Raw genomic sequence first — 14868 nt, 5'->3', positions numbered from 1 at the left:
CCGGATGCAAAATGACCCCAACAGGGATTATCCTGAAGGAAAAAAAACACAAAGATTTCAAATATATTGCACATCCATGCTTATTTTAAAAGTTTTGGGATGACTTTTTTTTTTTTTTAAGTAATGTAGCTCACAAGATTGTGGATCAGAATTAATATAAACTAACATCTTTGTAAGTTTAGTGCAAAAGTGACTATTTTCTGGGAGCCACCAAACATGGTATAATTTTGCTTGAAATTATGTACTAAATCAGAAGACCCTTTCCAGTCTTTCATGAGTTTGGTGGGATGTGTTTGGTCTCCTGATAATATCACATTCTGCCCTTACTCACTTGCTCTGAACAACCATTACTTTTTATGTCTCCATCAAATGGAGAAACCTAATTCAACAGCACAAAATCTAAATTAGAGCCACAAAGCAAAGTTTCCAGAAAGCCATATGCCATGTGTTCCGTCCAGTGAATTTTTCCTAAATTAGTCTCTTTCATCAGCTCATATTCAATAAGTCATGTCACTGGCAGTTTGCTACACAATTGAAGAATGATCAGCAGACTTTTCACATATCATTCTTTACCAAAGACACCATTTTATTCTAAAAATGGTAGAATGGCAGCCTTGAGAAAATGTGACCGTGTAACCTCCTACTTACTAGTCCCACCTGAATAACCCAGAGCTGCACTCCTCCCACACATGACTACTGTAGGCAAGTATTTCTTAGTTTATGAATTATTACTATGTACTTCTTATCTTGATATTTGTCTTACACTAAAAGCTTACTTCTCACAAAACTGGCACATAAACACATTCACTTTGATGATTTTTTTTTACTGTTACTTAAATGTTTATTGCCATGATCTCGGAACTGCAAACCTTTAAGGGGAAAAAAGGTAGGTAACTGAGTTGCCTCTGGAAGGCAAACATGGTTTCTTCAGACTGAGATACAATCTGATTTCTCCTTCAGGCCTCAGGACAGGATAACAGCCTAACAGCATTAGAGCTTTAAGAGATGGAGTGACAATCAATTCAAGTGTGCTAGCCTGGTAACAGGCTACAGTATTGTGTAATTGGTGCTTATTAAAAGTGATGAGCTGCAGAAAGAAATAATTGCATTAATGAAATAGCTCACATATGGTAAGCAACAGAATGAGTCTGAAACATGGGGAAGAGGGCATCATTAAGCTCAAATGGTTGAACTACATTCAAAGGAGAGAAATAGAAGCCTGAGATGACTTAAGGACCCCAATGTATGACAGGGGAATAAGATAGGACAGTAAAAAAAAAAAAAAAAAAAAAAGCAAAAATTTTGCTCTTGGTTACACCAATGTAAATTCAGTGTACTTCCATCAAAAATTTTTTTTGCTACTGTAAAGGAGAGGACAATGTGGCTCCAAATAAAGGAATTCCTGATTAGTTTTCTCCTAGTACACACATCATGCAAACCGCACCTGAGGAGAGGCAAAGGACCAATACCAAATGCTTGTACTGTTAAAGAACTTTATTATTAAGGAAGTCAATAATAAAACAATTGCAATGCAAATAAAAAAGAACTTATCCTAATGATACTAATGCAACATTGTTATTGAGACTCTAGAAGGACACAAGTCAGGAAATTCAAAGTGATGGATCCTAAGCACACCATATTTCACATCCCTTGTACAGATTAATAGTTTGTAATAATATTTTATTTATTATCTTGTATTATTGTACTGCCTAGGAGTCCCAGTTATGGATCAAGTCCCCACTATGCTACACACTGTACAAACACAGAACAAAAAGACGGTCCTAGCCCCACCAAGCATATATATTATCTTTTATGCATCTCTGTGCATGAATGTTATAGAATTTTGCAGTTCCAGTTGCTTCAGAAAACACTGCCTGATTATAGAATTGCCTGATTAACTCATCTAATCTTATTTAAAACTACAAACCTTGACAGCATCTTATATGCATCTTGTTTATCAACCGGTTTCTCCAGAATCTGTTTTCCGACACTCTGAAATAGAAAGAAAAATACTCCGCAGTGTCTCTCTACTATGCTGAAATTGAGATCAGTCACACAGACTTTTCAAACCATGATTTCAGCCAGCCCTGCCAGCAACATCAGTCTACTGAAAAGTATAATATATATGATACTGATTTCCTCTGTAAAGCTTTTTGAGACCTATGGATAAAAAGCACTAAATAAGAACCTTGGAGACATGAGCACATACTGTCAGTGCAAGCTTCCCCTCCACCCTGTGACTGCCAGAAGGATCTACAGAGGTGAGTGGCTAATTCAGTGTCTATCATAATTCTTTCTTTACCCTCTTTGCTGAGACTACCAGTAAGAGTACCATTTGTGTTGGCTGTTAAAAATGTCTTAAATGGCATTGCTTAGGCGATGCACGTTTCCTGATGCTCACAGCTGTCAAATAACTGAGTGCCCCTTCCAACATAGTAGAAAGCCCGATACTGATTATGGAATATGGAGTATGTCTAAAAAAAATAAAAAATAAAAATAAAGGTAGTGGTGGAAACCCTGTCATTTGAGACATTTTAAACCAGGCTAAGTACTAGAAAATATACCATAGGGACAATTCTGCATTGACAGGAGGATGGACTAGATGAGTAGTTAGGCCTTTTCCATCTTTAAATTTCTAAGAAGTTAGACCCCAACAAGAGAGTTTTAGGCACTGGTCAGACATGATTCAAACTACTGCTAAAATACATGAATATTCTTACCACAATAGTATCTGCTCCTATAACAATATCTGGAGTTCTAAGGTGTTTCTGGAAAGATAAGGAGACAAAAAAAAAAGGAAAAAACAATCAACAAAAAAAACCAGAATATCCAACTCAAGACACTGTAAGGTCTTGAAAGGTATTGATCTAAATATATCTAGGAGGTAGCTGAAGTCTAAGAATCCTTAACAGAATTCAGTTACATCTGTGAAAAACCAGGGACAGCAAGGACTGTGGGCAGAAATAACTGAGGGTATGATTTTGCCTGCAGAACTTGAATTGATGATGAAGTGCACTCAGGAAAGATTAGAACCCAACTCAACTCTCCAAGCATAGGTTGAGTTTCAAGGCTGCCAGTTACAAAACAACCTTTTTTTGTAATAAGCCAAGTGTATTGGATACAGAAATAATTGAAACACATTAAACATGAGTACCACAATGCCATTGTTATAGATGTCCTTAAGTGTACTTGCATACCCCTCAACCACCTGAATTTACATGTATCCAGCCATTAAAAGGAGTTCTAAGGTTTGGTTTTATAGAATTCTCTCAGCCCTTTCCTTCTTCCCTCTCCCTGCTCTCAAACTGCAAACTGTTCTTGTTGTCCAGGATTTTTTGCTTGCCTACATTTCATTTGGATGATTTCAGACACTAATCCTACAGTTTATTATTTTACGATGTAACATGGCTAAGACTTACATTTATTTATTGTTCATGATGGAAGCAACTGTTGATAGAAACTTACTGCTTCTTATGGCAGCTTATTTTCATAAATAGAGAAGGCTCTAGTCTTAATATATTAAGTAAGAGTTAATACAGCAAATGAGAGTAGGAACTCTACTGGGAAACAGTTCAAGATTTGATCTCATAAATAGAAAGTGAAAGCACTAACATACTGATTAGTTTTAAATGGTACACCTACATCCATATGCTACTTAACTAAATCCTGTACATAGGAAGTGCTCAAAATCTGTCTGGATGGACTTAAGAAAAATATGAAGTAGCAGGAAAATTTTTAATACTATTCCACAATTAAAGTCCACTATATTCTTGCTAAGGTATGAAATCTACTCCCCTAATATCACACCATAGTCAGAAAAAGAAAGTGACAGAAACAGATATGAATCTGTGTAATCATTTACATAGGAGATAATTCAATATTTGCGCTGGCAGATAGTGTCATTTGGCAACGGTGTTGGTAGGGCGCATTCAGTATATGTGAATCGATCTCAGAAAAGGATTAGTCTCTATTCCTCCCTTCCAGAGGAAGGTCATTAAGGAAATATTTGCAGATCAACAACAGTAGCAAACGACAGCCTATAAGGATTTTTTTTAACCTAATCAGTTGAGCTTCAGGCTTGGTTGTGGCACAGAACCAGCCTTAATCACTGTGGTGGAGCATATTAGGGCAGGAGGCAGAAGTCTAATATCTATGCTGATAAATCTATTACTGGATTTCGACAACATTACTCACAAGGCCCTATTGGCTTGAATATGGGACTAGTGGAGAGGCAGACCAAGTTGCTTTAGTTCATTGTTTTCAGAATGAGGTCAGAGGGCTGCGTGTTGGGCAGCTGTTTTTTTGCTTAATTTATGAAGGCTCACACTGCTCACTCCAGTCACACTTCTTATTCAAGCAATACCTGAAGCCACTCAGAGACTGCAAGACATGATGGGTTACAGTATCATCAGCATGCCAATGACGGTCAGTTCTGTATCTCCTCATAGGACCTAAACAGAATTGCATCTCTGCTCACCAAGTGCCTGGAAATCCTGGACGAAGTCTAACTATCTCGGTCTCAATTTGGATAGTTGGCTGTTGGCAGGACTTGGCAATTATACCTCAATTTAAAGCTTCTGCCTGCTGTCACAGCTGTCTGTAATTGCGGTTTTGGCCTTTCACAAACTGAAGACATTGGAGTTCCTTTTAGCAAGTCTATCCCATTTCAACAGGTAGTTGCCACAATAGTGACATGGGGAAAATGGGTCTGTTTGCTTAAAGGATGCAAATGCACCTGTATACTTACTACCTTTACAAGTGCACATAACAGTAATAAATAGCGAGAACACCACATACCACACAAACATACCACACAAAGATTTGACTATTGAAATAGCTGACAGACTCACTAGATGCATTCTATTTGCCACTTCAAGTGCCTTCTGCTTTGCTGTTTCTATGGCATACTCATAAGGGGCTGCAAAAGATGACTTCTCAAGGGTCTCTTTAAACCAGGATGGAACCACCTCAAATCGGAGACCCTATAATATACAAAGGAAAGGCAATGCAGTGAGCATCATCAAGTGTTTTGGAAGGAACCCATAAAAGAAACAGATTAAGTGGATTTTGCTCTTTTTTTTATTCTATATTTTTATGTCTCATTTCCTCTACAGTGCAAATTATATTTAATCATGCAAATAGTAAATTAGAATAGAGTGGAAGCTAATCTGAGAAATATCAGTGAAAACTATCTAGTTATTTATTTTTAAAAATTAACCTACTATAAAATGCCAATTGTCTTCAAGAGAGAAAGAAAAAGATAGATATTGGTAACAACATATAAGCAAACTGTAGAACTACAAATCTATTGCAAACATAACAATCTAGGGCAAACACTGCAAACTTCACTCATTCCATCAGCAGTATACAATCAAAATTAAAACAAAAACAAATAACCTAAATTCTGATTGTGTGCGTTTCATCTGAGAAGCAAAAACCCTGTTGTATTGAATTGTTTTGAATTTACTCTCAATATGTAAACATCTCAAGATAAAGGCAAGAAAATCTATCCATGACAAACAAAAGTTTTACACTTGGAGTACTTATAATCATTTTACTCTTGTCAGCTATGCATGTAACAACCTAACCACAAATGCATGACATCTCTCTTCTTTTGTGTTTGCTATAACACCCATCATAGTATCTGTGTGCTTCCCATGTAAATTAGATCTGTGCCGTGAAGTCTTCAGTAGATATAATCTTGGCATTTACTTGTGCTGCACTGTAGATAAATCTCTGTAAGTATGAGTTTTGCTACACAACATTTAACCGAAACACAACTATCAAATTTATGCTTAAATGTAAACATTCACATGTAGCCAGAAATACACATATTAGTTTTGTCACCGCAACCTGTTTAGCTTTCTGGATTTTTTCCCCCTAATTCCTGCCTCCAAACTACAGGTTTAATCTTGTTTCACCAGTGACTTCAATGAAAACAGGATTTCACACTGAGACACAATCTCTGGTATGTTTGAATGGGGGTGGGGGGGAGAAAGTGTGGCTGAGAAAAAGCATAAATCAAAAGGTTTTTGGGGATTATGTGATGTGATCTAGTGCAAACAACCTCAACTCACTTCCTCCCCCTGCAAATAAAACGCTAGCATTGTTAGTCTGTTTTTACTTCTACCCATCACTGTTAATATGAAGTATTGATCAAAATGTGTGCAACACAATTCTTTAGATGAAGTGTAAAAATAAAAAAATATATAAGTCTCATGGATACTATAACACTGTATGACTGACATTAACACTTGACGGGGTTTTTCCAAAAATTCCTGGAGGGCAGCAATGCAAAACCAATACATAGGGCCACATCTTCTACTGATATAAACTGTAAATTCACCAGTTAACACCAGCTGAGACTCTGGCACAGTGTATTGTATTCTTAGGCACCCTTTTCACAGACAGCTTACAACAGTAACAAGATAAAACATTACTATTTTAGCTGCATTCCCTACCCCAAACAGCCCTCCTCCTCTGCTCTTTGTTGCATGTATTGAGACCACCCCATAGCCTGACCGAACAAGTTTCCCGTCTTATCTGTGGGAATTGGCATCACCCAATGGTATGTTCCTAAGAACTTCATTTTGTTCAGCTTCCTTGCCCCAGCCACACCAGCAGGCTACTTCCCAGTTGCATAACCTGCCTCCTGCCCCAAGACTCTGCTCAAGTGTCATTTATTTAAAAAATATTGTTCTTCTGGTCACATATAAACCCAGAAACACAGGTCTTCCAACTTTAAAAATGTCAAGACGGCAACAACAAGGAAGAGGGGCATAATGGCCACTAGGCAGACTGTTAAACCACTCTCCTGTTTGCCACAGAGGAGCCCAGCTGCTGCAGGGGCATTTCCAGGGAGCATGTGGGAGCTCTGGCCAAGCAGGGCTCGGCATCCTTGCAAGAGCATTGGAAAGTGTATGTCTCCACCGCAATTAGACAACAGGGACTGGCCGGTGGGTGGTGCCGGCTGACCGGGGCTCGCCAATTGCTGTGGAGACTTCCAGGCTGGAGCTCCAGCACCCTCCCGCCTCACCGGGTGCAGCCCCTGCCCAGCGCCGGCACCGGTGTCTAAGTGCAGGGCAGACTTTGCAATGTAGCCATACGCCGAGTGCCCTCACCCCGCTACGGCCCACTAACGGCAGGGGGCCCAGGCGGCGCTGCCCCGGACTCACCAGGTTGGTGAGGATCTCCTGCCGCCGGGGGGAGGCGCTGGCCAGCACCACCCTCTTGCTGACCAGCTTCCCGATCACCGGCTTCAGCACCATGGCCGCGGCGCCGGCTGCGGCTGCGGGGAGGCCCGGGATCTCCCCCGCACGGCACCGAGGCTCGGCAGCGCCACGAAACGCGACGAGCGGCGCGTTTATACGGCGCAGCGAGCGGGGCGGAGCGGGGCAGTGGGACCCGCCTCCGGGCCGGGAGGGCGGGACCGGCGCGCTGCAGGGGGCGGGGAGCCGCGAGCGCTCCTGGCGGGGCCCGGGGGGAAGCTGCCCCGGCGAGCTGGGCACGTTCTAAATGGGACAGACAGACACTTATCTACACTGGGGGGGTACAAAATACTAATGCAACAAAGTAGCTGGCGGGAATGGAGAGACAGACGGCTGGAAAGTTGGATACAGGGGCGGATTTAGTCTAGGAGAATCAGTCTTGCAGTTTTCAACTTCCACCTGCAGTATTGGGAACCTCAAAGTGCTTAAAAATCACTATTCAGGCTCCAAAATGAAAAGCCTGGTTTAAAAATTGTGAGATTAAAAGGAGAAATACACAGGTACACTCACCTTGCATTTTCAACATTTTCTCTGCCACCACAACGGCTACATTTTATTATTTATTATTTTATTTTTATTATTAATTAATGCTGAGCTTCACCTGCAAACTCTTGATTCCAGCTGCTGAGGCTTTCAGAAAATCACGAGACTTTTGATGAATTGGTGAGTTGACAAGACTGCAATCTGTTCCGCAGGATGCTTTCCTTTGAATAACACTGAGGGCTGGTCTACACGACACACTTCAGGAAAATGATGTTGCTCAGCGGTCTGAAAAGGAAAGTGGCTTAACTACACTGATGGGAGAAGCTCTCCTGTCCTGTTCGCCTAGGAGCATCTTCACTAAAGTGTTATCATAGAATCATAGAATCTCAGGGTTGGAAGGGACCTCAGGAGGTCATCTAGTCCAACCCCCTGCTCAAAGCAGGACCAAACCCAACTAAATCATCCCAGCCAGGGCTTTGTCAAGCCTGACCTTAAAAACCTCTAAGGAAGGAGATTCCACTACCTCCCTAGGTAACCCATTCCAGTGCTTCACCACCCTACTAGTGAAAAAGTTTTTCCTAATATCCAACCTAAACCTCCCCCTCTGCAACTTGAGACCATTACTCCTTGTTCTGTCATCTTCTACCACTGAGAACAATCTAGATCCATCCTCTTTGGAACCCCCTTTCAGGTAGTTGAAAGCAGCTATCAAATCCCCCCTCATTCTTCTCTTCTGCAGACTAAACAATCCCAGTTCCCTCAGCCTCTCCTCATAAGTCATGTGCTCCAGCCCCCTAATCATTTTTGTTGCCCTCCGCTGGACTCTCTCCAATTTATCCACATCCTTCTTGTAGTGTGGGGCCCAAAACTGGACACAGTACTCCAAATGAGGCCTCACCAGTGCTGAGTAAAGCTTTTTAAGTGGCGACCTGCCCCGAGTCCCATGGGGTAATCAAGATACATGGCAGTAAGGGGCTAGCTTGATCCTTTAACAGTTCATTTCCTGACTTATTTCCAAGGTTTGGGTACTTTAGAAGGTGTAGAATTTTTTAACAGCTTTAGATAATATCTTCATCCTTGACTCTCATGTCACATGATGCTGAATGTGAGGGTTTGCATACCCTATATATAGGGTGACCAGATCACCACACTAAAATATTAGGACACATTGGGGTGCCATCAGCCCTGCCCACAGTCCACCCCCGCTCCTCCCAGGCTCCTCCCCCACTCTGCCCCTGGTCCTGCCCCCTCCCCGCTCGGACCCCCCACTGCGCCCTGCCTCATCCCCCAGCCTGCCGCTGGCTTGCTGCGTCCCTCCTCAGTCCCCCACCCACTGCTCGCCTCTTCACCCCCCCAGCGTTGACTTCCCCTCTGCCGGGTGGGTCCTCACCCACCCCCGCCTCTTCCTGCCCCTGCACCACCCTCACCCCGCCCCCATTCCACCCCTTTTCCCCAAATCCCTGCCCCTGCCCCGCCTCTTCTCCACCTCCTCCCCTGAGTATGCTGCATACCCGCTTCTCCCACCTCCCTCCTGGAAAGCGCTAAGCGCTGCCAAACAGCTGTTAGGCAGTGGGAAGCACTGGAGGGGGGAAGGAGCAGGGGCACAGCATGCTGGGGGGAGAAGGAAGTGAGGAGTGAGGAGCTTGGCTGCAATTTTTCCTCATGGGTGCTCCAGCCCCAGAGCACTTATGAGGTCATTACCTCCCTCCCACTTGCCTCCTTACCTGAATATCAGGACAAGTGGCGTCCCAATCATACATTGATCAGGACACGGGACAAAGGGTTAAATATTGGGACAGTTCTGATTTTATCAGGACATCTGATCACCCTACCTATATATTTTTTTCAAAATAAAAACCCTAAACATACATTTGCAAGAAATTTCTAGACATGGAACTGATTAATATTTTCATTATCTGGCCGTATGCCAACTCAGTTACAAATAATCATGGAAAATCATTAAAGGGTTTATGTAGGTGGAAACCAATCAAAATCACAAATGAAGACCACTTGTAGGTATGCATAAATAAATGGGAAAATACCTTTCAAAATAAGCATCAGTACAAAAGTGGTAAGATTTTCATTTGGCAACAATTATAGGAAATTCAGACAAAAGAAAAAATTTCTGCAACCATAAAATGTGCAGCAATTGTTTTCCAGAAATGAGACTGAAACATCTGTAAATGATGAAGTCCAGATATCCCAGTCCCTTGTCTGTCTTCTTATGGGCCAGATTGTGAGCTTTTCACTCCTGTTAATGAACAATTCCTCATACATTTAGTCTCACCAAAGTGAATGGAACTGTCCATGTGAGTACTTTCACAGATTTTTGAAATCAGAAAGGATTATTATGATCATCTAGTCTGACCAGTTTCTCACCATGAGTATTAATATCAGACCAAATCCTAATAAGTGCATAGCATCTACTGAATTGCTGCAACTCCCCATTGAAGTTAATAGAATTCAAATAATCAGTTCTTCTTGGGATTTGGACCATAATAATTACTGATCCAAAGTCATTATTTCACACAATACCCCATATGATTTCAGGAAATGATATTGTATTTTGGTGATGTGCTGCTCTAGAGAGCAGAGTTGTATCTGTTTATTCAAGTAAAGTAAGAAGTAATGATCAAATTGTTTAAATAGTGCTTGTATTAATCAAAAGTTTGAAAGACTTTTTTTTCCTCCCTCCTGCTAATCAACCTGACTCCGTAGTTACTTATGGTGGTGTGGTGTATATGTGGCAAAGTTCAAATATCCCTATGAGAACAAGCTAAGCAATGTCAAATAAGCTAACACAGAGAGGAGAAATACTTTTGAGTTCTGAAAATTTACTATTGACAGGTAACCATTATAAACCACTCAGTTGCAGATTTTCAGAAATTAAAAGTATGAGTGTGAGATTCCAGTGAGTTGACTGAGATGAAGAACATTGACAGCAGTAGTTACTGGAAACGTGGCTGCCTACTGTGGATATTCTGGTCAAAGATTAGCTCATCCAAGGTTAGTTGTGAAACTCAACTTTTTCAAATACCTACTATATTTTGAAAAAAGCAAGGTAATAATTAGAGATGAATGTAAAGCTCTGAACTGTAAAGGCTTTTACTGTATCGTAAGATTGGTATTCCAGTTTTAGATCTCTTCCTTTTTGCCTATGTTCTTACACGATGCTCATCATCGTGGTAACTGTGAAATATCAGAGAATGTTTTAAGGGCTAAATTCTACTCTCATTTACACCTGTGTAAATTCAGAGTAACCTCAATGATTGAAATTTGGGTTTACTGGAATTACTTTATTTGGATACAGTGTCTCTGCAAATGCTGAAACTTCCTTATCAGGAGAAGTATGCAGTTCCACTACATAGAGATGACAGGATGCCAGGGGAGCTGCTATGGGGGCAGAGCCATAACTAGGGATTTTTGCGCCCGAGGCAAGGGACAGGGGCGGCACGTCCGGCTCTTTGGTGGCATGTTCCTCTGGGAGGGAAGGACCTGCCGCTGAATTGCCGCCGCTCTTCGGCAGAAATTCGGCAGTGGGTCCCTCAATCCCTCTCAGAGAGAAGGACCTGCCACTGAACTTCCGCCAAAGAACAGCGGCAGGTCCTTCCCCCTGAGAGGGATTGAGGGACCCACTGCCGAATTTCCGCCGAAGAGCCGGACGTGCTACCCCTCTCCCTTGCCGACAACCGGCGGCAATTCAGCGGCGGGTCCCTCAGTCCCTCTCGGACGGAGGGACTTGCTGTCGAAGGAGAGACTTTCTGCACTCCTCACCTTCCGTGCCCGATCCCATAACCACTCAGATACTGGGCTAAGGGAAAGGGTATTTTACTAGGGCTGGAAGGAAAGGGAAAGATTGCAAATACCATGGTACAAAGATTTAAACACTGACAGTTCAAGGTGAAAAATAGTGGTGGTTGTTTGAGTCCATGGGGGAGTCCAGTCAAGAATCAGGGCTCTTCATGCCTAGTGCCTAGGTGCCCTCTCCAGTCTAGTCTCTATTTTAGCAAATAGAAGCTTGCAGGTTTCCAAGCCAGGCTCACTAGGTATGTGTGTCTCTCAGGAGGCCCCTCTGCACTGTCTCCTGCCTAGTTGCTGCAGTTGATCACATGTGTGACAGTATCACGTGTAGATATAGAAATGCGGTAATAGATGTGTGCCTAAAGTTAGTATATTTGAAAGTCATGCCACATTTAGGGGAGAAGCCCCTGAGAGGAAGGATGGTCCAGTAGTTAGGGTGTTAACCTTGGACTCTGCTACAGACTTTCTGTATGATCTTGGACTTAGTCTCTCTCTGTGGACTTAGTTTCTCTGTGTGTGTGAATTCCCTATCTGTACCATGAGCACAATACCACTTCCCTTCAGTAGAGACTGTGAAATGCTTAGATACTTTGGTAATGAGAGCGATAGATAGGTACCTAAATATGGATTTAGGGCCTAGCTCCTCAAAGGCATTTAGGTGCCTAATTCCCATTGAGACCAATGAGAGTAAGGTGCTTAAATAAGGGTATGGATGTGAGAACCTAACTTTAGGCAGGGCCGGCTCCAGAGCCCAGCGGGGCAAGCAGCCGCGTGGGGCGGCCCTTTCCCGGGGGGGCGGCAGGCTGGGCCGGCGGACCTGCCACAGTCATGCCTGCGGGAGGTCCACCAGAGCCCCGGGAGCAGCGGACCTGCCGCAGGCATGACTGCGGAGGGGACGCTCGGCCCGCGGCTCCAGTGGACCTCCCGCAGGCATGACTGCGGACAGCTGGACCTCCCGCAGGCACGCCTGCGGCAGCTCAACCAGAGCTGCCGGACCAGCGAACCGCCCGCAGCTGCGGGAGGTTCAGCCAAGCCACGCGACCAGCGGACCCTCCGCAGTCATGCCCGCGGGAGGTCCGCTGCTCCCGCGGCTCGGGGGCGCCTCCTGGGCATGACTGCTTGGGGCAGCCAAATTTGTAGAGCCGCCCCTGACTTTAGGCACCCACATTTGGAATTTTTTGACCTAAGGTAAGTTTCAAAAACAGGGTTCAGAATCCCATACTACAATGGATGGGCCCATCATTCCTTTAATAGCCTACAATCTGTTTCCCAAACAGTCAAGGAAATCATTGCGTATGAGCTTACAGCCTGAAGAGTTGTAGGCCCTTTCTTCTTGGATTTCCCTGCTCAGAATAGTACTCCCAAAAGACTCTGGGTGAATAGTGTTTAATCTCTTACCTTTCTTATCCCAAAGGTGACTCTCTGTGAATGATCTGATACAGTCTTCTCTCAAGTCATTTAACCATGCAGCTGAACTGCTGAGGTTCTGCAGCAGAATAGATCTGTTTGCAAAAGGTAATATAGTCAGCCTCTTTTAAGGATCTTTTAAGCATTGGGTTTGCCTTTGAAGGCAAATTTTATTTTGACAGGGCCATGGGCATTGGCTGTTCAGTCTCCTTTACAGCAATAATTTGGGGAATCTATGTACAACTTCTGAATTCTGTTTGACATTGGGGGGCTCTTTATGTGTATCTGTGTCAGTCTGCAGACTCCATTTTGAATGAGGAGTTTGCTGCCTTCTCTGTTATTCTTTTACCTCCAACGAATGGTGGCACAGAGCTAACAACAGAGGGTCATTAAATCTTGAAGGGGCCAATGTTGCCAACTTTCATGATCTTTTTTTTGCAAGTGACAGGATTTTGGCTGTGGCTGGAGCCAGCCTCGCCGCAACATAATAATGTTGAATTTGAATGCCTACTAGTGAATTTGAGTGCTACTTGGGGGAAATCGCCTCTTGTTGGTTACCTGCCCCACTTGCCCACCTCCTGGGGTAGAGTAACCAATTAGAGCTTCTACAGAAAGCTCTCTCCCTCCCCTCGGCAAACCTGAAGCCATTCTCACAGGAGGGGAAAGGAGAGTGTACTATTGGGTTACCGGGAGAGGGGGCGGGCGGAAGCCCGCCCCATGCTAACGGATCTCCCCCCCAGCCCAAGGGGAGGATCTACAGGGCCACGGAAACCCACTAAGTGCGGGGGACAACTAATAAAAGAACAGGGACAGGAGTGAGGTCAAAGGGTCATAAGGAGGGAGCCTGATGGGGACACCGAGCAGAGAACCCCGGACAGCGCCCACTGCTCCTCGAAGGCGTCAAGGGAGCCAGCGGACGCCGCCCAGAGGAACTCTGCCCGGAGACGTGAGCGGACGAGGGACCGGAAACAAGCCCCACAGTCGCAGGAGTCTCCGTCGGCCAACCTCCTCTCCCTGGTCGCGTGGATGGCTTTTTTCGCCAGGGCGAGGAGGAGGTTGACCAGGAGGTCCCGCGACTTTGTGGGGCCACGGATAGGGAGTGCATGGATAAGGAGGTGAGGGGAAAAGTGCAGCCAGAAACGTAACAGAATGTCGGTGAGGAGCCGGTATAGGGGCTGCAACCTGGCGCACTCTAGGTAAGCATGCGCCAGGGTCTCCCTCACGCCGCAGAAGGGGCAGGTGTCCGGGACAGGGGTGAACCGCGCCAAGTACACGCCCGTGCTCACGGCCCCGTGAAGGAGCCGCCAGCTGATATCCCCGGCGGGCCTCGGGACCAGGGTGGAGTACAGGCTGGCCCACCGGGGCTCCTCACCCTCCACAGGTGGCAAGAGGTCCCGCCACTTGGTGTCGGGGCGGGACACGAGGGCGAGGAAGTGAACGGTATGGAGCACGAGCGCGTAGAGTTGTTTCCTTGGCGCGGTTTGGAAATGGACCGGCTGCAGATCGTGCAGCCGGCTGGCGGAGAAGGGGCGGGGGGGCCGGTCGGGTCCACGGGGCAGGGGCCCGATGAAGAGGTCCGGAGGGCTCGGGGTGGGGGGTGGGCGGGGCGTGCCCTCGCGCAGGACCCGGTCGAGGTAAACCCGAGCAGCGGGCGGCAAAGCGGCCTTCACCTCCTGTAGTACGAGCCGGGGAGTACAAGGTCTGGAGAGCCCCATCCGCCGAGCGAGCGTCAGGGGATCCAGCCAGTCTCCCCGGTCGTAGTCCAGGAGGTCTCCGACCCTGGTGGCTTCTGCCAGGACCAACCTCTGGCGCACCGCGGGGGACTCCGCCACCTGCACACGAAGCTGAGGGTTGTGTAGCAGGGGCTCCGCGAGGAGGTCTGCCCCTTCGGTGGCCGCCACGGACCTGG

At 45.2% G+C, this 14868-nt stretch overlaps 1 protein-coding gene across 2 annotated transcripts in view; it reads right to left on the bottom strand.

Moving 5' to 3' along the window:
- ASMTL (acetylserotonin O-methyltransferase like) overlaps nucleotides 1–7342 on the bottom strand; it is a 53766-nt gene extending 46424 nt beyond the window's left edge. Inside the window, exons 1-4 of one of the 2 annotated variants that reach the window (XM_045004470.1) lie at nucleotides 7176–7342; nucleotides 4851–4982; nucleotides 2721–2768; nucleotides 1928–1992 (exon numbers count right to left, since the gene is read on the bottom strand). In XM_045004470.1, the coding sequence (XP_044860405.1) occupies nucleotides 1928–1992; nucleotides 2721–2768; nucleotides 4851–4982; nucleotides 7176–7268 (338 nt within the window). In that variant the 5' untranslated portion in view covers nucleotides 7269–7342. The remainder of the gene's footprint in view (nucleotides 1–1927; nucleotides 1993–2720; nucleotides 2769–4850; nucleotides 4983–7175) is intronic. The other variant, XM_045004477.1, reaches the window with a different exon arrangement.
- Between the last annotated feature and the right edge of the window lie 7526 nt (nucleotides 7343–14868).

The sequence above is a fragment of the Mauremys mutica genome, chromosome 1 (genome assembly GCF_020497125.1).
Source record: "Mauremys mutica isolate MM-2020 ecotype Southern chromosome 1, ASM2049712v1, whole genome shotgun sequence".
Taxonomy (NCBI): domain Eukaryota; kingdom Metazoa; phylum Chordata; order Testudines; family Geoemydidae; genus Mauremys; species Mauremys mutica.
The sequence above is the reverse complement of the archived record's forward strand: the minus strand, read 5'-3'. Positions and strand labels throughout refer to the sequence as shown.